This window comes from Excalfactoria chinensis, chromosome 3 (genome assembly GCF_039878825.1).
Source record: "Excalfactoria chinensis isolate bCotChi1 chromosome 3, bCotChi1.hap2, whole genome shotgun sequence".
NCBI lineage: Eukaryota > Metazoa > Chordata > Aves > Galliformes > Phasianidae > Excalfactoria > Excalfactoria chinensis.
Window position 1 is genome coordinate 100,832,755 of NC_092827.1, and position 20,235 is coordinate 100,852,989.

At 55.2% G+C, this 20,235-nt stretch overlaps 2 protein-coding genes across 5 annotated transcripts; one reads left to right on the plus strand and one right to left on the minus strand.

Moving 5' to 3' along the window:
* Nucleotides 1-17: 17 nt before the first annotated feature.
* On the minus strand, nucleotides 18-18,598 carry KLHDC3 (kelch domain containing 3). 4 transcript variants are annotated; one of them, XM_072332736.1, is made up of 12 exons: nucleotides 18,485-18,598; nucleotides 14,718-14,852; nucleotides 13,804-14,041; nucleotides 11,785-11,961; nucleotides 8,290-8,405; nucleotides 6,978-7,049; nucleotides 6,540-6,753; nucleotides 6,167-6,253; nucleotides 4,974-5,082; nucleotides 924-997; nucleotides 695-773; nucleotides 18-595 (listed from the first exon to the last, which is right to left on the minus strand). In XM_072332736.1, the coding sequence occupies exons 3-12, from the start codon at nucleotides 13,955-13,957 to the stop codon at nucleotides 529-531; spliced, it is 1,149 nt and encodes a 382-aa protein (XP_072188837.1). In that variant the 5' UTR covers nucleotides 13,958-14,041; nucleotides 14,718-14,852; nucleotides 18,485-18,598; the 3' UTR covers nucleotides 18-528. The 4 variants fall into 4 exon arrangements, 3 of the variants coding, with proteins under 3 accessions (XP_072188837.1, XP_072188836.1, XP_072188838.1); XM_072332735.1 differs by lacking the exon at nucleotides 18,485-18,598 and adding an exon at nucleotides 18,283-18,391; XM_072332737.1 differs by lacking the exon at nucleotides 18,485-18,598 and adding an exon at nucleotides 17,637-18,116.
* MEA1 (male-enhanced antigen 1) lies at nucleotides 18,474-19,594 on the plus strand. Its single transcript, XM_072332739.1, has 3 exons — nucleotides 18,474-18,879; nucleotides 18,964-19,066; nucleotides 19,137-19,594. The coding sequence occupies exons 1-3, from the start codon at nucleotides 18,619-18,621 to the stop codon at nucleotides 19,298-19,300; spliced, it is 528 nt and encodes a 175-aa protein (XP_072188840.1). The 5' UTR covers nucleotides 18,474-18,618; the 3' UTR covers nucleotides 19,301-19,594.
* The last annotated feature ends 641 nt before the right edge of the window (nucleotides 19,595-20,235 follow it).

Sequence of the window (20,235 nt, forward strand, 5' to 3'; positions counted from 1 at the left end):
AAGGAGCAGCAAGAAAGCCACTTCCATCTGTGTTTATAAAACGCCCACTGGTCACTGTTACAACCGGAGCCAGGCAGCAGAGCCCCCATGTTGGGTGCAGGGGCTCAGCTCCACCCTGGGCCTGCAAGCCAGTGTGGGGGCAGCTCAGCACCAATGGGTGCAGGCATGAGCGTCAGCATGATTACGAGGCAGCACAGGAATAGTTCCGAGCCTGAGGCTGGTGGCAGGAGTCAATTCAGGCCCTTAGTGGCAGGGCACCAGGCCAATGCAGCTGCAGCTCTTCAGGCGAGGATGGGGGTTCACAGTTGTGCTGCTGGGGCACGCAGATGTCTTCCCCGGGGGCCTGCTCTGCCTGCACACCCGTGCTGCCCTGAACGTGACAAGGGCCCAAGGAGGCCTGGCTGGGGCAAGACAAATTGAGCTCACATAGGTTCCTTGCTTGAAAGGGCTAAAAATTCATGCAGGCAGTGGAGCAAGAGGTCAGTGTGTGGAGGGGTGAGTACAGGGTGACAGAGGGATGAGCCAGCATCAGCCCTGCGAGGAGACGATGGGGCGGCTGATAGTGCTGTTCGTTGTCATGGCTGAGAGCTCCCATCTGTAACGCAACAACAGGGCACAATTAGAAGGGTGGACGCAGCAACCAGGTGCCCCAGGGAGCACACGTGGGTGAGCTTCAGTGCAAGGCCCACAGTACCTGATGTCGTGGGGAAGGCAGGACTGGTCCAGGCTGTACTGGATCACTGCTAGCTTACACAACGTCTTTAGGCTAGGGCCTGTGGATAGAGGGCGGTTAGCCACAGCAGTCCTCGTCTGGGCAGTATGGGGGATCAGGGCATCAGGCAATCAACGCCACAGGAAACAGTGCTTCTCATCGAGGCACCTGGTGGCAAAAGGCACACACTGTGCAGGGAGCACTCACGTACTGAAGTCGAGGATGTAGAGATCTGAGTGGTCCATCAGGTCGAATTCATCGCCCATGCCCTCCTCCGGAGATGGGCTGCAGAAGCCAAACAAAGCTTGTCAATCAGTGCCAAAACACTTGCATAGCAGTTGCAGTTTAGGCTCCCCAGAGGCTAATCAAGCCCAGGACTAAACTCAGCCTGCCTGGAACTCTCCAAGGGGTTCTTAAGAGTCTGGCCTCTGGGCAGTATAGAGAAGGGATGCTACAGCTGCTCCTGAATGCAAGTGTGCTGGCACATATAACTGTCCAGCTCTGTGCAATAAAATGGGCCTGTGGGCTGCCCCAGAGCAGACAGGCTGGCATCCCCTGGAGAGCCCAGTGCACTGTTCACAGCAATGCTGTATCATGTACGTCTGCCCTGGAATGTGTTAGAAAACAAACAGATCAAGGTGTCTAGGCAGGAAAAAGGCCAGCCCAAATGCAACACAGTGCAGCAAGATACAGCCCACACCGCCATGCCTTTTCACAGACCTTGGGCCAGCTTCAATACGCAGCCAAGTAAAGGCACCAAATGGGAAGTATGAGGTCAGTGGCACAGTGCACAGTCCAAAGAATAGTGCTAGCAGCCCCAGGGAGGTAGGCAAGATCAAGCTAGACACCCAAGAGGGCTTTCTGTGATCTGTGCTCTTGCTGTCCACCTCAATTCTAGCTTCCCAAGGTTGCGCAGAACACCTGCAGACTGTAACACACAGTGTGATGCTTGTGAGTCATGCCACAGAAACCTGTGAGCTGGATTCTCCTGTCTGTAAGCTCTCAAGAGCACTGATGCTGCTGGGGACAGAAGCCAGCACGCAGTGTACCAAACCACCCCAGCACTGCTGGAGTGTGGTAAGCCAAGCAGCTTTCTCTAAGTGCATTATGGAAGGTTCTTTGCTGCAGTTTTCTACAGAAGAGTGAAGGCAGCAGCTCAGAATGAACAACTGAAGCAGCCACTGAATCTCCTCTTGGCTCAGCAGCAGCTCTTTTCCTCCCAAAGCCATACGTACTTGTTGCATTAGCACAAGTTCTCCACAGGTTAGAAACCTGCAGCCAGGCAGACATCCTATTTTATTAGCACACGTTCCACTGTCTTAGCCCACAGCTGAACTACCTTTGGGTTCCCTGCTGTTCAAGCTGAAGTTATGTGCCAAGCACAACAGTATCTGATTCTGCACAGTCACAGAGTTCATCACTCCAGTACTCACACAGGAAAGATCTGCTGTGATCATTTCAGCATGGCCACTGAGATGTTGTGTGAGAAAGGCAGAGACGGCAGCCAGGAGACACCTGCACAGCAGTGCAGGCACAGACATCTCTCAGTCTGACTGCAGGAATTACTGCTGCCTCCATCCACAGCTACTTGGCTGTGTCAAAATGGGGGCAACATTTCAAGAGACTGTAGCTGAGCCATCCTACCATGCTGTGCTCCTGTCTGATGTCAGTCCTGGGGTACCAGTAGGAAGCTGTGATTTCAGGCATGGCCAGGCAATAACAGGCAGCCTCAGCTGAGGTTCTCTGCCTTTGTTGTCTTGATGGAGCAGCCAAAGCCACTTGAGAGAGTTCACTGAGTCCCCCGGCACAGACAGACCAGCCTGTGCTGGAGCATTAGTGCTTTGTCCAAGCACTGATGGCTGCTTGGAGAACTTGCAAGAAAGGAAAGGTGCTGTGAGTCAGTCTTTGGTTTGCCACAAGGCAATTCAGTACATCCTTATTGCTTAGCTGGGACCTCATGCAGTGATTCTCACTGCAGTGTCGCTTGCTGTCCACCTATAACCCACCAAGCTTCACGTCGGGCAGGAGGTAAGACAGCACCTGTGTCTCCACTCCTCAGCACCCCCACACAAATACAAGGCACAGCTTGCTGCTGGCAGAGCAGACCTGCTGCTGATGGGTCCCATCTGCCTGGATACAAGGACACCACAATCTAATCTCACATCCACGTCACAGGAAGACCTAGGGCATTCCTTATCTTCCAAAGGGAAGCCAGCAGGCAGTGCAGTGCACTCGTGGCTTTATCACCCAACTGCAAGCGGCTGGGGAAAGCCTAGAGTTCAAGACCAGGAGTGCTGCAGCTCCCAGTACACAGGGTGCAGGGCCAGAACCAGCCAGGACCCAGCAAAACTGTTTGCTCTTCCTCACCAAGCCTGGCTTTTCTAAGGTCAGGATAGAGCAACCCCAAGCCAAACCTGGATCAGCTCCCATACAGCTAAACTCCAACTTATGGTACTCCATCTCCTCTTCATTTTCCCTTTGTGGATGGTCTCTGTGTGCAAAGTGCTGGCAGGTTTGGGAGGAAACTAAGCCTGGGACACAGCCAGCAGAAGCACTGAGCTTAGTGCCACGCGGCTTCCCTGTCACTGGAATGGGATGCAAACAACAGGATTGCTGCTGTCAATGAAAGACCACAGATAAGCAAAAAGATGGAGCTCTGGGCAGGACTGCAAAACAAAAAGTGCTTGGATGATGCAGCAGCAGCAGGAACCTGCAGAAGAACTCGTGAACAGCCTCTTGTGCAGGGAATCCTTGTCAGGAAGGGCAGCACACAAAGGGGTTTGCCTGGCCGATCCTGCCAGGCGCCGCTGAATCCCCCACATCAGTATGCTCCCCTCCCCTTCCCCAGCAGGGGAGCGCAGGTCAGCAGGCAGACCGCAGGGAGTTCTCCGTTTACAATGACTTCCTGGAAAACTTCTTATCTTGCCAGCCGGCTCCAGAACACACCTGATAACCATTACAGGAAGCCAGCACAGCCCCCACCCCAGCCTGCAGGGCTGTCCCTCTGTCCAGGCAGGCTACATTCCTGCCCACCAGCAGCTTTTCCTACCCCAGCCTGGTACTGACAAACCTCGCGGGAAGAACAGGGTGAAAGCTGAAGTTGGTCAGTGGAAAAGACAAGCTGCTGCCAGGCTGCTTGGCAGAGGTGGACTGGCCTCTGAAAAATGGGTGTCAAGTTTACTGAGTTTGGCTAGTGCTTGTTAGGGCAGCTGAGTTTTAACACCAAAGTTCAGCTGCTGCACTGTCTACCAAAGACTGCAGCACCTGAGAGCATCCAGAGCTGCCATCAAGCCTTCTGCTACACAGAGCAGCACCCACTATCTGCTGAGGAGCCTAGATAAACTCAGCAGCTCACCATGCACTGCAGGCTCCCTCACACCCACACAGGCATCCTACCTCTATGCCTTTTCCCACTGCCAAGCTCTTCCGCAGCTGAAGGCCCTTCGCTTCATCAGACATTGGTACATTAGCCTATCAACTGCCCTGTCTTGTCCTCTGCCCCCAGCCTGTCTTCTTAAGCATCCTCAAAAACCACTGCCAGAGTCCCAGAGAAAGTCTCAATCCTTTCCAAACCATTTGGGGGGCTGAAAGCGTTTCAGATGTCTGCGTATGGTAAATGCTGGCAAACAGGCTTGTGCTCCAGAGCTGCAATCTGTCATTTCAGACAGTGCAGAGCATGTCCCGGTGATGGGCTACTTCCTTCCTTTTAGCAGCTGCTAAGGATCTCGGCCACATCCAGCTGCCCTCCATCCTGACAGTACCAGCTCCAGTGTTTGCCAGCTAAATCCTTAAAACTGGATCCCTCCTGTGAATGGAAACTTTGCTAAGGAACACTGCTACAGAAGGGAATGCTACTTTGTATGAATGGCTCAAACAGCTCCTGGCTGAGCTGACATCTCTCTGCAGCCTGGCAGGCACCAGATCTGCCAATGAAAGAAAAAATCTGGTGGGAGAAGCAGGGTGGCGTGTAATGGAGAATAAGTCAGTTTTAAGTCTGCTTCAGCACAGCAGACCAGGCTACTTGTCTTGCTTGGAGAACAAGACTTGTCATCAGATGCTTTACAAGTTAACACGACACCTTCAGTCTCCCCTTTGCTTTTTCCAGAGGAGCTGTGATCTGTGTAATCTGTCACACTTGAAGTTAGATGGACAGTTGCCATGTGGCTACAAAGCAAAGCTGACTACAGCATGAAAGGAAACTGTGCTGAAGGGAATGGCAAACCCTTCCCCAAAGACACACCGTTGGCCCCCTGCAACTCACCTGGTGCCTCCAAAGAGGATGATTTTGTCCCCTACTCTACAGCAGCACTGCCGGCGTCGAGGACACGGGCCTTTCCCCTTGGGCTCAATCTTCCTCCATGAAAGGGAAACTAAGGAAAGGGGTAGGGGTGAGAAAATGCACCAGCTTGTCACAAAGCCCTGACCAAGACTTGGGTATAAGCAGGTTATGGAATTAAACAAACCACAGAAGAAAATACATAAATAAATAAAAACAGAGGCCCCACAGACCCCAACCAGCCAACATGCGCCCTCCTGTCCACCAGTCCAGGTGAAAACCAGGCCTTTCACCTACAAAGCTCGAGCCCAGGGGCTGCTGAAAGCAGCAGGTTTAAGTCCACAGGGAGCTGTGCAGGCAGAAGCGCAGTAGCGGTCAGCTCCCCTGCCACAGCGTAGGCCTGATCTTGAGTGAGGCCCAGGAACCAGCTCCATCTGTTGGCAGCCACGGAGAACGCAGAGCATCCTCCCCGAGCTGGGGCAGGCTGGCTCTGGGAGCAGGGAGACAACCAGGCAGAGATCAGTAGCCTTTGCCCCTGCTGCTCTCTATGGCAACGATGCTGGGGAGTGATTAATCACAAACGTTTTACACCAAAACTTTCAGCAGCTCTCACACTAGATCACAGGTCAGCTGGTGAACAGCAAGCTGGCTGCTCCCCATAACCATGTACCACTCTTATAAGGCTTCACTATGCAAAGTGATTAGCGAACAAATCCGTCTCGTGGACTGCTTAAAGTGTTTGAGCACAGAGGACTCCAAAACACCTTACAGGTGACTGATAGTTGGGGTACCAGACCAAGAACCACCAAGCTGACATGGTACAAAGACAGCGTGCTGTGGTGATGCTGCAGGTTAAGCTGAGTGGCTTCCCCAGTGAGTGCCTGGGCTCCCCTAATCCCATACCTTCTTTTCTGCTATCAGGTCTGTGTGTTAAAGAACAAACCAAAGTTTTTCTAAGCACCTTCCAAACAAGCACCTTTCAAAAATATTTCCTTGTTCTATTGAGAGTTGGAGATAGTTTGAGGAAGAACAGGAGCACCGAGCACAGCAAGCTTCTGTCAATGTTGTCGTGGCAGCCATTTCCCCCAAGCAGACCCTTGGAGTGTACGTTCAACTGAGCACTCACAGACCCCAGAGCCTCGAGCACCATCACTGCAACAAGTTAGAAGCATAAATACCTGGATTGAATTTCCAGAGGTCGTGGAAGTGTCTGTTCAGGCGTGCGTTGTAGCCACCAAATACGTAGAGCTCCCCATTGTAGCTGACTGTGGGGAGTAAACATAGACATCAGCATGGCACCCAGGGCAGAGCCTAGCAGGTCCCAGCACCAAACACAAAGCAAAGCAACAGTCACTGCCCACTTTAGCTTATATCACTTTCACATGTAGGGCTGCATGCAAGGCTTTTGCTTTCAGGGCTGCAGGTCTCCACAGAAGCCAGGCTCTGAGCACCCCTCACTGTCCCACACCTCCACCCAGTGGAGCAGTTCCCCCTGTGCTATGGGTTGGAATCCCTTTTCACGTTCTCCTCTCCCAGCAGTTCCACACTCACATGCTGAATGGCTCCGCCGGCCTTCAGGGAGCACTGGAGTGGGAGGGGAGTCCAGCCAGGAGTTTGTTTCTGTGTCAAACACTTTAATGCGGTTGCAGTAGATCTCGTTGTTGGAGTGAAATGGCCCAAAACGATCAGCTCTGCCCCCAAAAACATACATCTTTGTTCCAATGATGGTAGCCGAATGGAAGTCTCTCCAGCGAGCCGGCGTACCCTGAAGAGATGGGTTAAAACAGCAAGAGAAACAACGTGGGTTACCCAGGGAGGTGACACCTCTTGATAGGGAAACTGTCGTGCCTGCCTTCCCCTGGAGAACTTCTCCTCCTGCAGATCCCAGCCACATCAAACAGGAGCTGGGAGACAAGTATGGGCATCTACCCCAGAGAACAGCACAACTGAGGCTTTCTCCACAAAGCAGAATAAAAACCAGACACTGACCTTGGCGGAGATTAAGGTCCACATCATGTTTGTGGTGTCCAATTTATGGATGTCATTTGAAAAGCAGTCGGCCTGGAAGACAGCAGTGCAGCCTGGTTACCAAAGCACTGAGAAGCCTGGTGACACCAGACCTCCAAGCAAGGCAGCTACCCTAGAGACTCACATCACCCCTTTGGACACAGCCCTTCCCAGCAGATGGGGTGCTTGCTCCAAAACATCCAGGTAAGCAGCACATGCCACTTAAGAAGGAGGTAAATCTCACCCCTCCTTAGAGCTGTTCCTTCTCTCCTGCAGCCTTCCCATTTATTCAGTGCTTGGCTCCTACCACCAAGACCTGCACACAGCAGAATTTTGCCCCCACTCCATGCCACAACAGAAGAAGGTGGACAAACTGCCTCTTCTAAGGCCACGCACTGAGAGGTAGGAGGATAGGATTACTTCAAGGAAACTCAACATCCAACAGTAAATACAGGTGAGGATCCCACAGAACTAATCTGCAGCTTGCAGCTGAGTAGAGCTTGTACTCAAACAAACAGAACAGACTTCTGCTCCTCCAGACAAGGGAGAGAACAGCAAAACCAAGAGGGCAGGATTGTTTGGCCTTGGTTAAAAACCACCCACGTTTGTAGAGCTGTGATCAAGATCGTGGACTTAACATGCTGGAGTGCTCAGAAAAGCCAGGGGAGTAACCAAGGCACTGCCATAACAGCCCAAGCTTTCATCCAAATAACACGGTACAACTTTCCACTTGTCTGAAGTGATGTTTACTCTTCTAAGTTCAGAGCGTAAGGATTTACTTCAAGGGGTGTTAAGCACACTAGCAGCTAGTGCAGGATGGTCCTTCTTACAGGAAGGACAAGTGCTTGCTGGAGAGGCTTAGCAAAGCATAAGAGGTACAGAGAACAGGGAGCATGCACCGCTCTGGGACAAAACTTCACAGCAGCACTACAGACACTGGAAGCAGTGCATTTCTCGGGCGTTTCTTAGCTAAATTAAAATGTATTTGTTATAATTGTTACACATTCATCTAAATTTGTAGGAGAAATGTGCTATCAAATGTAATGCTGACATTTTATCTCTGTATGCTTCAGGAAAGCAAACAAAAAACCCACCCTTTTCACAGACCTACCCACCACCTCCTCTGAAAAATTAGGAGCCTGACCTGGATAATTAATGCCATAACTTCATCGAGTTATAAAATGAAGGCAACTGTGAATGCAAATATACCCACGTCCCCTGCCTCTGCTAATGTCCTGGGTAGGAATACCCTCTTTCCCAGGGGACTGCCAAATAAGTGTTTGAGATGACTCACCAGCTGTTCGTAGCCTCCAAAGATAAACATGCTCTTTGCCAGGACACAAGCCGAGTGCCCGTCTCTTGCTCCTGGGACCATTCCAGACACCTTTGGCGTGAACCACTTGTGCGTGTCTGAAACAACACAGGAGGCGATGCTAAGAAAGCACAGTAGGTGTCGGGATGGGATAACTCTTTTACAGCCATTCCTCGTTTCTAGGCAGAAATCCTTATTTCACACACAGCACCTGCTTCTTCAGAAAGCCTCTCCAAATGAGGCTGCCTGCCTGAGCCTCCGCAGCGGGCACAGCAACAGAGGTAATCAGCTCCGGGGCACAGCCAGTGCCCAGAGCTTGACAAACAGCTCAAGTTCTACACGTGGTTAGTACAGCACTGCTTGAGCAATGGTATTTGTATTGACTCACAAGTAGGCTTTGCAAGAAGTGCAAGAGACTGGAAGCTGGCAAACGCTGTTCCAATTCTCAAGAAAGGCAAGAAATAAGACCTTGGTAATGACAAGGCTGTCAACTTCATTTCAGCACTGGGAAAACTGTGGAGATTATGCTGGGAGTTATTGAAAAACATCTGAAGGACAACGTGGTCATTGGTTTGCAGCCAACGTGGGTTCATGAGGGGAAAGTTCTGCTTAACAAACTTAATCTCCTTTTATGGCAAGGTTACCCACCAAGTTGACCAAGGGAAGGCTTTTGATGTTACGTCCAGCATAGAGCTAGACAAAAACAATGCAGTGGGTGAGCAATTGGCTGACAGATTGGGTCCAAAGGGGCTATAGTAAATAGGGTCGCATCAGGCTGCATCCAGTCACTAGCAGGGTTCCTTGGAGCTTCATTTTAGGGCTGGTTCTCTTTAATGTCTTCATAAATGACTTGAAAGTAGGATTAGAATGCGTTTTGAGCACGTTTGCTGATGATGCTAAATTAGGAGGAGCTATTGACTCTGTTGAGGGCAGAGAGGCCTCGCAGAGACATCTAGATAAATTAGAGAGCTAAGCAATTACCAGTCACATGAAATTTAACAAGAGCCAGATTTTGCACCTGGGAAGGGGCAACCCTGACTGTACATACAGGCTGGGGGTGAGATGCTGGGAACAGCCCTGCTAAAGGGATCTGGGAGTCCTGGTTGGCAGCAAGTTGAACATGATCCAGCAGTATGCCCAGGCTGCCAGGAGGGCCAGCCCCAAGTCCTTCTCTGCAGGGCTATTCTCAACTCGTCCATCTCCCACTCTGTACTCATATCTAGGAGTGTCCTGACCCAAGGGCAACACCTTGCACTCGGTCTTATTGAACCTCATTAGGTTCTCATGGGCCCACTTTTCAAAGCCTGTTCAGGTCCCTCTGGACGGCATCCTTCCTTTTGTTGCATTGAGTGCATCACTCTGCTAAGTATTATCAGGAAGCTTGCTGAGGGTACACTCAGTCCCACAGTCTCAGTCATTGATAAAGACATTGAAGAACACCAGTACCAAGACAGTTCTTTGAGGGACACTGCTTGTGATTGGCCTCCACCTAAACGCAGAGCCATTGATCACAGCCCTCTGGCTACAACCATCCAGCCAATTCTTCATGCACTGAACAGTCCAGCCTTCAAATCCACCTCTCTCCAATTTATAGATAAGGAAATGGTGCCAGACCGCATCAAAGTAGATGATATCAGTTGCCCTTCCTTAGTCTATCAGTGCTGTCACTCCACCATAGAAGGCCAGAGTCCTTGTTTTGTATGGCCCAGAGCAGAGCAGCTGAGGGGAGGCCTGATGTCGGCTGCAGTTCTCACAGGGAGCGGAGTGCACATCTTCCCCTCTGCAGCTCTCCCTGTCTTATCCACTCCTCCTGTCACATTTGCACCCCCTCTCCAAGGGTAGCTTTCCCAGCCCTCCACCCTTCACGGTCCCCTTACCACCCCCCACACACACCTACACAAGCTGCATTCAGCCCCTCAGCCCACGTGTCCCAGGAACTGAGTTAGAGGAGGACTTGAAATCCAGCCAGAGCTGCTCTCCATGCAGGGCAATGTGTAGCTGTGCCAGCAACTCCCTGCCAAGCACAAGCAGACACCTGTCCCATGAGCCCACAGACAGGCACAGATAAGCCTTGAGGCAGGAGATGTCTCCCCACAACCCCCCTGAAATGCTGCAGGCTGCCAAGAGCCGTACTTATTTCAGGAAGTGGCTAAACTGGAGCCAAAGCAACGTTCTTCATGAAGATAACTCCTCTGAACCTGGCCCATGACCACAGCCGTCCACTTAGGCTCTAGCTGGAATCACACAGAGGGGTTTGCAAGGTCAACAAAATCCTGGGCAGGCAGCTAGCAAGAAAGCTGCAGCAGCTATCGAGTTCCCATCCTTCCCCGAGCTGCTTCCAAGCCCAAGTCACACGGTAGCAGCAAGACCTTGCCCGGGCATAATGAGTCAAATGAGATGGAAGAGACCTTGCCTCACAGTCAGCTCGGTGCCTCTATCTCCAAATGACCAAACCGCACTCAGCCAGGACTTATCCAGCCTAATGCAATGGATACAATGGAGCTTACACCACAGTCGGAGCAGTGCCAGCCACACTTTCCAGGATTGGCAGGGGACAGGCACTGTGTGCACAGACAGCTGCGCAGGGTTTGGACTGGGACTTAGGGCTGGCCTTTTCAGTTCATTTGCACTTAATGCTAAAGTGCTGGAGTTGGCAGGGACACCGGGCAGCTCCCACTGCAAGGCTTCTGCGTAGAAGGCAATCCGCTGTGGCTTCCTAGCTGCACGTATCAGGAAAAGGGGGGAAACCCTGCACACAGAGAGCAGCTCCAAGCTTCCAGACTTCTGGCAACAAAGGGAACTCGTGACCGAGCACCAGGCACTTGTCACTGCAAGCCCAGTCAGCGGTTAGTATTTAAATGAACTTGCCCCAGAATCCAGATGTACTCCCCTCCTTCCCTGACACTCCTATCCACCCAGTCCCTGTTCCTCACAGGTGTTTCAACAGCATCATGAAGAAAACAACTTGAAATCTCATGGCATTTATCTTGCGGATTTCTCTAATCTGGCTCAAGCCTCCCCCTATTTCTCCACTCTGCCCTCTACCACTTCAGCGCTTTATTCCCCGCTCTGCTTCATGCTTTCACAAAGAACCACCTCCCTGGAAAGCAACAACAATCCCCGAGAGCTCTTCATGCTGCAACCTTCACCCACAGCTAAAGAGTACATCAGAAAGAGCGCTTCAGTTACAGCCACTATCCGAGTGCACAAAGCTGACAGAAAAACTGAAAACCATCAGAGAATTTCTGCAACTTCTATTCAGAGACTTGCACAGTGTCAGGTGTGCAGCTGCACTTGCCGCCCTGCTGAATCATCCAGCAGCACCAGCTCCTCATCTGCCCCGTTTGCTACCGCTGTGCTACCACTTTGTAGAGAAACCAGAGGCAGGAGAACAAGCTGGGGAGCAGCACGGTGGGGAGGAGAAAAGGTCTCACCGAGGGCGGCTGTGATGAGGATGAGTAAGGAGGTGGAACTTACTGACATCAAAGGCATAGAGCACGTTGCAGGCTCCCTCTGTGTCGTTGCGGCCTCCCCATATGTAGACGATGTCATCGATGAGCACTGCTGAGTGCCCGTATCTCATGTAGGGCACCTCTCTCACTTGATCACGGCTGTTTGTCCACACTGGAGGCAGCTTGATCCAGCGCAGAGACACTGAAAGCATAAGTTAGAAGCTGTGTTAAGCCCCCTGTGCAGGCTCACCCACCTACCCATCGTGGGCAAGTGAGCATTCATGGAAGCAGAAAGCCTGACGGCTCAGCTTTCCCCTGCACAATAAGGTGCAGAAGCAGCCTAGCAAGTAAGACAGAGCTGTGCCCGACCCCGAATAGTAGGTGGCTAAGAAATACGGAAGCACAGCTTGCTTTGCACAGGTCCACTGTTTAGGCAAGACTGCAGGAAGCACAGAGGACTGGAGGAATCTGGACAGAAATAGCTTTGGTTCTGCTATTTGGTTCCACATCAACGAAATGACTGCTCTTGCTCATCCTGAACCAGGAGGGAAGGTACAGCACGCAAGCAGACACCACCCCATGCACAAAACCACCACAAACACCCTCCCAAAACGGGAAAGAAAAGAAGGGGGAAGGTGATAACAAATGCAGACACTACTTCAGGCTAGTGACGATTTTGAAGATGCTCAAAGCGGAAGGAATGGGCAGCACAGGAATAATTCACTGCAGGGCAAGGTCAGAAGGCATCTTTTAGACTTTGGAAGCACAGTCTAAGAAAGACAACGCAGCAGCTTTGTAGGAACAGCAGTAGTTGTTATTAAAATAAGAAGACAAAAAAAAAGCAGCACCAAACGTTGTAGCAGACAGCAGAGTCTCCCTTACCCCCGTCCAAACCTCAGTTCTCCCTGCTGACCTTGAGGGACAAGCAGGAATGTCTTGTGATTACAGGCTCTCCTTCCTGGAGCCTGCATGTCACGTTCAGTAGTAGGCAGGGCAGTCAACGTGCATGACAGGGAGTAATGACAGTGCAGGAGTCACAGCAAGCATTACGTGGCCATCCTTACCAAAGGGAAAGGATTAGGCACCTCGAGAGGCGAGCGTCTACCTCTGAGGCAGGAAGGGCAGGGAGGAAGTACAGCCAAAGCTAAACTCAAGCTAAACAGGATGTTCCCAACCTAAAACATGGTCTTCCTCTTCACATCATTGAAAGAGATCATTCAAAACCCAGCACTTTGGCACTGAAACTCAATGGCACTAACTGAGCAAGGGCTTGGGAAGCCAGCAGCACCTCCCAGGCAGTGGCTGCAGCACTGTGACTCTTTAATATGGGAATGGTAAACAGGGAAGGCAGCACAAGAGCTTTCCTTTGGGCAGGGTAGCAACGTGCTCCCCTCAAGAACAGTGCTCTGATGCCATTGTCAACTGTCTTGACTGCAAGAGCCCATTTCTCTGGCTAGAGACGAATGTCATTGGTCAGGAGTTCCTGAGCTATGTTCCCTTCCATGCCATGAGCAGATCAGCTCAACCACCCCACAGAACCAACTGTTTTATCCACCAGGGCACATGCCACCGCCTTCCCCAGAGCCAGATTTAGAGCAGCGCATTCTTTGCACCTTGCAGCAAAGCAGCCTGCGTATTAGGAGATGTCGCAGACTGGGCAGCACGCAGAGAAACCAGCTCTTAGTTGCCAGCTGGACTCATCCAAGCATCTGTGCAATTTTTCAGCTTAATTATAGGGGAGCACTGTGTGGACCAGCTCAGTAGTCTCTTCAGTTCAAAGAGTGATGGATCAAGGAATGCAGCCTCTCCCAGCACCACCACAGATCGAATCAGCCCTCAGACATGCAGTGGCTCCTCTCCAAGATGGACTCTGGTTGCTTTGCTCAGCACACTGCAGACCTTCGTGATACCTACCAGCTGGCTGCTGCCACAATGGAAGGCCTCCACCGAGCCACAGAGCACAGAACAGGGCAGAATGCATTAAACAACAGCGTGCAAGCAAACCAGTAACCGAGCACACCGCTCCTTTACACGCCACATTTACCTGCATTAAAAACGTGGACGTCGATCTGCCGCAGTGTCTCATAGTCTTCTCCAGAGCAATACCCACCAAAGGAGTACACCTTGTGCCCCACAGCCACGGCCGCGTGGTTCACCCTGCGTGGCCCACCTTCCAGGTGCACCGCCCACCGTAACATCCCTCCTGCTGCTCCTCAGGGCTCCCAGCACCACAGCCTCATGCTTCCCAGGCCACCGGCATGCCGGGCAGACGTCACCTGGCTCTGTAACAAAGGCATCATGTTAAAATAACGCCATCCATCTCGCGGGTCTCCCCGCCTTCCTTGAATGCCAGCTATGAAGGTCACATTGCTGTGCCTTCACTCATCTGCCTTCCATCTGAAGATGGTCTCGCTCTCTCCTTGGAAAGGAGACACAGTGAGGGCACTGTAACCCGAGCAAAGCAAGGAGAGCAAGCAGAGATGCCCTTGCACACAGAAAGCTCGGGGCGGCTGTGCAGGCAGCACAAGCCAAGAGGTTTTTGCGAAGGCAGCGAGCGCCAGCCGTGCCCCAGCCATGTACACACGATGTACGTGCCAGAACAATTTGTCTGCATGAACGAATGCACACAGCGAGAGCCAACTGCAAAGGTGAAAGGAACAGAGCTGGGGGAAGAGCGCGGTCTGTGGATCAGCTGTGAGAAACGCCAGAGGAGGGAAAAAGCAAACAAACAATCCGCTAACAAAAACCAACACCAACAACACCAGACCACCACAAGGATGACAGCCGACCCAAAAAGCCCCACAAGAGCACCTCCCTCCCACAGCAACGGAGCCCCCAGGAGGAGGGTGAGCTGCAACAGCAGCACTCGCAGCACTGATCACTCAGCATCAGGATAAGCGCCTTCGCCCAGCCCTAAGCAGCAGCCCTGCACGCTGGGTAGGATGCGGGTTGACTCACGCTGGCAGCAGATGGCTCGGAGCGGCTCGTGGGGCGGATTTCCGCAGAGGCTTCTCCCCGGGACTCAGAGCACAGCCCTGTCCAGGCACCTGTGGGACAGCAGCTCCGTCACAGCGCTCAGCCGTTGGTCTCCAGCTGAAAAACAGCCATTAGAGGAGAACCATGTCAACGTTTCAGGCAGCCCAAAGAAAATCCCCTTTTTAATTGCTCGGCTTCCGCTCCTTAAACTTAGCAACAACGCTCCCCCACACTCAGTGTTAGCATTTGCAGAAGGTGAAGAAATGTGCAGACGCCTCGGAACGATGACTAAAATCCCCACACGTTTTCTCAGCCCGTTTGTTTTTGGAAAGAGGTTTAGAGGTTTGCACAAGGGGAGCGCTCTTCATAAAGCAGCCACGTGGTGCAGAGCCGGGCAGCCCCAGGCCCTCCAGGCAAGCAGGGCTGCAGCTCACAGCCCTGGTGCCCACATGGCCCAGCACCACGCTCATGCCTCATCTCCAGCTCCTCAGAGCTGGGGAAGGAGCCAGAGAGAAACCAATAGCCAGAGGACACAGGCCAAGCCTGAGCAGGAATCCCCTGCAAGGAAGTCAGGTCAAGGCATCCCTCCTGGAGAGCCACTTCTCCTTCAGCTCCCACCTTGTAACGCCTTTCTGTTACTCAAAGCCAGGCGGCAGCTCTCCTACAAGGCTTCTACAAAGCAACAGAAGAGTTTCCATGGAGACCACCAAAGTCACCTTCTAGGAGGTTCTGAAGGAATACCCAGAACTGCTCTTTGGCTGTCAATGAAAAACCCAGCCAACGCAGGTTTATTGTCCTCAAAGCCACTCCTGGGCTCCTGAAGTTGGAGTGGATTTCACCAGCAGTGCCAACATTGCCAGTGCTCCTCCTGGGGCAGACGGGCACCATTTTGCAAAGCGGTTTGCTTCTCATAGAATAACCCGAGTTGGAAGGGACTCATAAGGAACATCATGGCCCACTCCCAGCTCCACCACCGCTTCTGTGCTGCAGAGATCAGGGAGATTTCACACAGAGGGTGGTGATGCACTGGAACAGGCTGCCCAAGGAGGCTGTGGATGCCCCATCCCTGCAGGCATCCAAGGCCAGGCTGGATGTGGCTCTGGGCAGCCTGGGCTGCTGGTTGGTGACCTGCACACAGCAGGGGGTTGGAACTGGATGAGCACTGTGGTCCTTTTCAACCCAGGCCGTTCTGTGAGTCTATGAATTCTTCTTCCCCTTGGAGCCAGATGGAGATGCTTGCCAAGGAAAGCTCCCCACAGAGCAGGCCACTGCTCCGTCACCACCAGGAACAGCTTCATCATCAAGCTGTCATGGGAATACAGGAAACAACAGCGACACATCCCAAGGAGTCACCTGGCCCGGCACAGCAGCAGCCCACAGCCCTGGTTAGGCTGTGCGAAGCGATGTTTACTCCGCAGCAAACAGTGTTGCAATGTGATTTCCTACAATTACAATTACTCAAGCCTGAACCTACCAGGAAAAGTGTTTCGAGAGCTCATCCCCACAACAAAGCTGCCAGCTCACACACACACCCAGGGGTGGCGCTGGGTGACAGCACCCGAGTTCATGGCCATGCTGCAGATCCATCACCTTTGCCCTGGAGAGAGGAGTCCTTTCCAAGCAAACAGGTGTGTAACCCGTTTTGCTTCTTGCTGCTGTCCACCAGACCTGGCTTTACGCAGGGGAAACCCCACAGCAAAGAGCAAAGCGATCCTTAGGGGCTCCCTCCTATGAGGACTTCGTAGCAGAAGAACTACCACGCTTGGCTTTGGACAGTTCTTAGAGCTGCTCAGTACAAGGATTGCAGAGGGAGCAGCCAGGGAGGGAGAGGAACACTGAAAGCTGGGATCCCAGCAGCGTGGCACGGAGCAACGCAAAACACAGCTATGATCTCCCACTTTGGGCAACAGTAATGCCATAATGCACAGCAGTACGGATAGGGTAGAGCCAGATGCAGGATGCAGCACATCATGGACCGGGCAAAGCCAGCATCCCAAACTGCCCCAACCCAACACATCTGATGCTCAGAGCAGACCGAAAGGTGTGATTTCATGCCGCCAAGAAGTTCAGCTTGAACCTCTTTGCAGCGGGTGTTGTCCAGGTGGTGGTGAGGGGTCCCTGCAGAGCACCTGCAGCCCTCGGCCTGCCACGCACAGCATCACACACCCAGGTGCGCTGCCGAGCACACGGTGCACCAACAGGCGCACACGAGCACAGATCTCCCCATTGACACCGCGAGCCGCAAGGCTGCACCGGGTGGAACAGCCGAGAGCGAGAGAGGGATCCCAAGCGTGCCGGCAGAGGAACAGCCGCGGACGTCCTTCAACACCTCCCCCGCTCTCCGGCAGCGAGAGGCGTTGTGCTGCTGGAGCCTCGCACGGCCCCGCGTTCTTCGAGTGCGGAGCCCCGACACGGCGCCCGTGGTGCCGAGCACGGCCGGCACGGCGCAGCCTTCCCTCCAGCTGCCCCAGCGTGCGCCTCCCGGCGCTCCTTCAGCGCGGAACATCGGCGTCTGAGATCAGCGCACAACAATCCGGCCGTTCCCCCCAGCACACCTTTCCAAATCTGGTGCGGCGATTCGAACCAACGGAGGGACGGACAAGAAAAAACAACCCAACAGCCACGGTTTTCACTCCCGGATCTTTCGGCGGCTTTATTCGCTACTCGCAAGCCTAACAGTTAGCTGTGAAAGCGTTTCGTTCGGGACAGAAAGCTGCCAGCAGTCAGCAGAGCAGGCAAAGCACAGCTCCGCACAGCTCCGCACAGCTCCGCACAGCTCATTGCGGAGCTCATCGCGCTGCCGGCTTCCCCTCCGCCCCCCAACCCGCAGCCGTCCCAGCCGCCCCCCGCCCCGCTCAGCCCTTCCCGGCCTCCGCCACCCCTCTCGCAGCGGATCCCTACCGTGCGGCTGCCTCGCTCCCCGGCTCCCAAAGGATGCCGGCCGTGAGGTTCAGTAACACTTAAAATAGCGCAGGCGGCTCGCACAGCCCATATAGATCGTTCTATTTCAGGGATGCCCGGCGTACCGTCACAGATAGCACGAGCGCAGCCCGCTTTCCTCGCTCGGGCTTGACATTTACCCCTCGCTTTGACCATTTACGTTACGGCGGGTCAAACCGCAAGCCCGCACGCCGGGCGCCGTCATCTCGGCAGCGCAGGAGGAGGCCGTGCTCCCGCGGCCACGGGCTCGGAGCAGCCCGCTGAGGCGCCGCGGCGCCCGGCGTTGTTCGCTCCGGCTGCCGATACGGACGCGAGGCTCGGACACGGCGCCGGCCGCCCTGACGGCTCGAGCCGGAGCCCCGCACGGCCGAGGACGCCCGCGCACACGGAGCCCCGAGCGAGGCCCGGAGGCCGCCGCACGCCCTCTGCACCTCCGCCTCCCCGCGCCGAGGAACGGGGCCCGATGGACGCCTCCCCCCCCCGCGGCCACCCCCGCCCGCGGCCCCGCTCGGCGTCCCGGAGCGCCGCGCCGCCACCGGCCCCGAGCGCGGCCCCGCCGCGATGCGCTCCGCCCCGGCGGCCGCCCCCAGCAGCCGCAGCCCGGTACCTGGCGGCGCGAAGGAGCTCGGCACCTCGCTGCAGCGCCCGCCCCCGCCGCTCGCTGGGACTTGTAGTCCGGCGCCGCCCCGCGGGGCTCCGTCCCTCCTCCCCTCCTCCGCTCCCTCCCCCTCCTTCTCCCTCCCGGCTCCGGGCGGCCCGATGGGGACCCGCCGGACCTCGGGGCCGTCTGGGCGCGGAGCGGCGGGTACCTGACGGAGCGCCCCGGGGCGGCCGAGGGGACCGGGGCGTCTGTCCGGAGGGCGGCGTCCGCAGCGGGACTACGGCACCCAGAGTGCCCGGCGGCGGGGCGGCTTCCGGGTGGCGGCGGGGCCGCGCCCGGTGCATGGCGGTGGCGCGGAGGATGGGGCCGGAGCGGGTGTGTCCCGAGGAGCCGGGGCCGCCGGAGGCCCCCGAGGGCGCGGCGGGATGGAGCGGAGACGAGGAGGATGAGGAGGAAGAGGAGGAGGAGGAGGAGGAAGAAGAGGGGGGCGGCGGGTACCTGTACCAGCCGCTGAGCCAGGAGCCGGAGCACGGCCCTACCGCCGAGCCGGGCCCTCCCGCGGGCGGCGCCGAGCCGGGCCCGGGCCTCCAGGAACGGCTGCAGGTAGCGGGGCGGCGCGGGGCGGGGGGAGCCGGCGGCGGAAGGAGCGCGGCCTCCAGCTCCCCCCTCCTTCCCCTCTTGCCGCAGATGCTGAGGCTGCACCTGCCCGAGCCGCCCGCGGACAGCGAGGACGAGGAGGAGGAAGGCGCGGCGGCGCAGAGCGGCCGCGGCTCCATCCCCATGGACCCAGGTAACGGCGGCTCCGCGGGGGCTTCGCGGCTCCGCGCCGGCCCGCATCGCTCACGGCTTTGTGCCCGCAGAGCACGTGGAGCTGGTGAAGAGGACGATGGCGGCCGTGAAGCTGCCCACGCTGGGCATCCCCGCCTGGGCCAGACAGATCTCGGACGAGCAGTGGCAGGCGGTGGTGCAGCGCGCGCTGCAGGCCCGGCACGGCGCGGGCGGCTCCAGGCCCGAGTGGAAGTGAAGGCGGAGTCCCACCTGCCGACCGGCCTCAACCGGCTCCGGCTGTGCGGGCGGGACCGGCCTCAGCCGGGTCGGCACGGGACGAACGCCGGTCCCTGCAATTCCCCCTGCACACAGACACACACACACACAGACACACACACACACAGCACGTCAGCCAGCACAGGTCGAGCCCAGCGTGTCTTTCCAAGAGATCGGTTTTATTTAGTACTGTACATACAGGGACATCTGTACAAAATCCAACACTTTCATACTATGTAATGCTCTACTGAAAATAAAGTACACCATATGTACATATGAACTGTAAGCAGCTTAATACTTGTGTCCAGGGGGTGAACGCAGTAGTTAGTTTTGCTCGTTCCCTCCGAGGAGGGACCACGGGATGTGGAAGAGGCAGCTCCAGTTCTGTCCGTTTGGCTGATGTGGGGAAAGGCAAAGGCAGAGATGAGCGTTAACGCCACCGACCCACCGGGCGTGCGGAGCGAGGGGCAGCTGCGGCGTGGCAGATGCAGGCCTGCACGTGGCAGGGAGCACCGACGTGCTCCCCCCACCTCACGTGGTCCCCTTCAAAAGTCCAGGACTGGAATGAGGCAGTCAAACTAATGTAATGCAATGGAAGGTACCGAGCCCCCGACCCGGATCGACACACACAAAGCTATGAGATGTGGAAGCCGCACAGCATGTAGGCAGCGCTCATCACCGCCCTGGGCCCACTCTCAGCTGTGCTCCTCCAGCCCTGGGACGAGGAAGGAGCATCCCCGGCCCCGCCGCAGGTAGCAGCCCTGGGACACGCTGCAACCCGGCACCCGTGGCTGCTGCCTGCCTCCAGCCCGGCGTGCCTACATGCTGTGCCGGGCTCACGTGAGGTAATCGAGTGGCAGCTGACCATGAGCTCAGAGTCATGTTCAGAATAAGCAATAACCTCCCTGAGGTGTT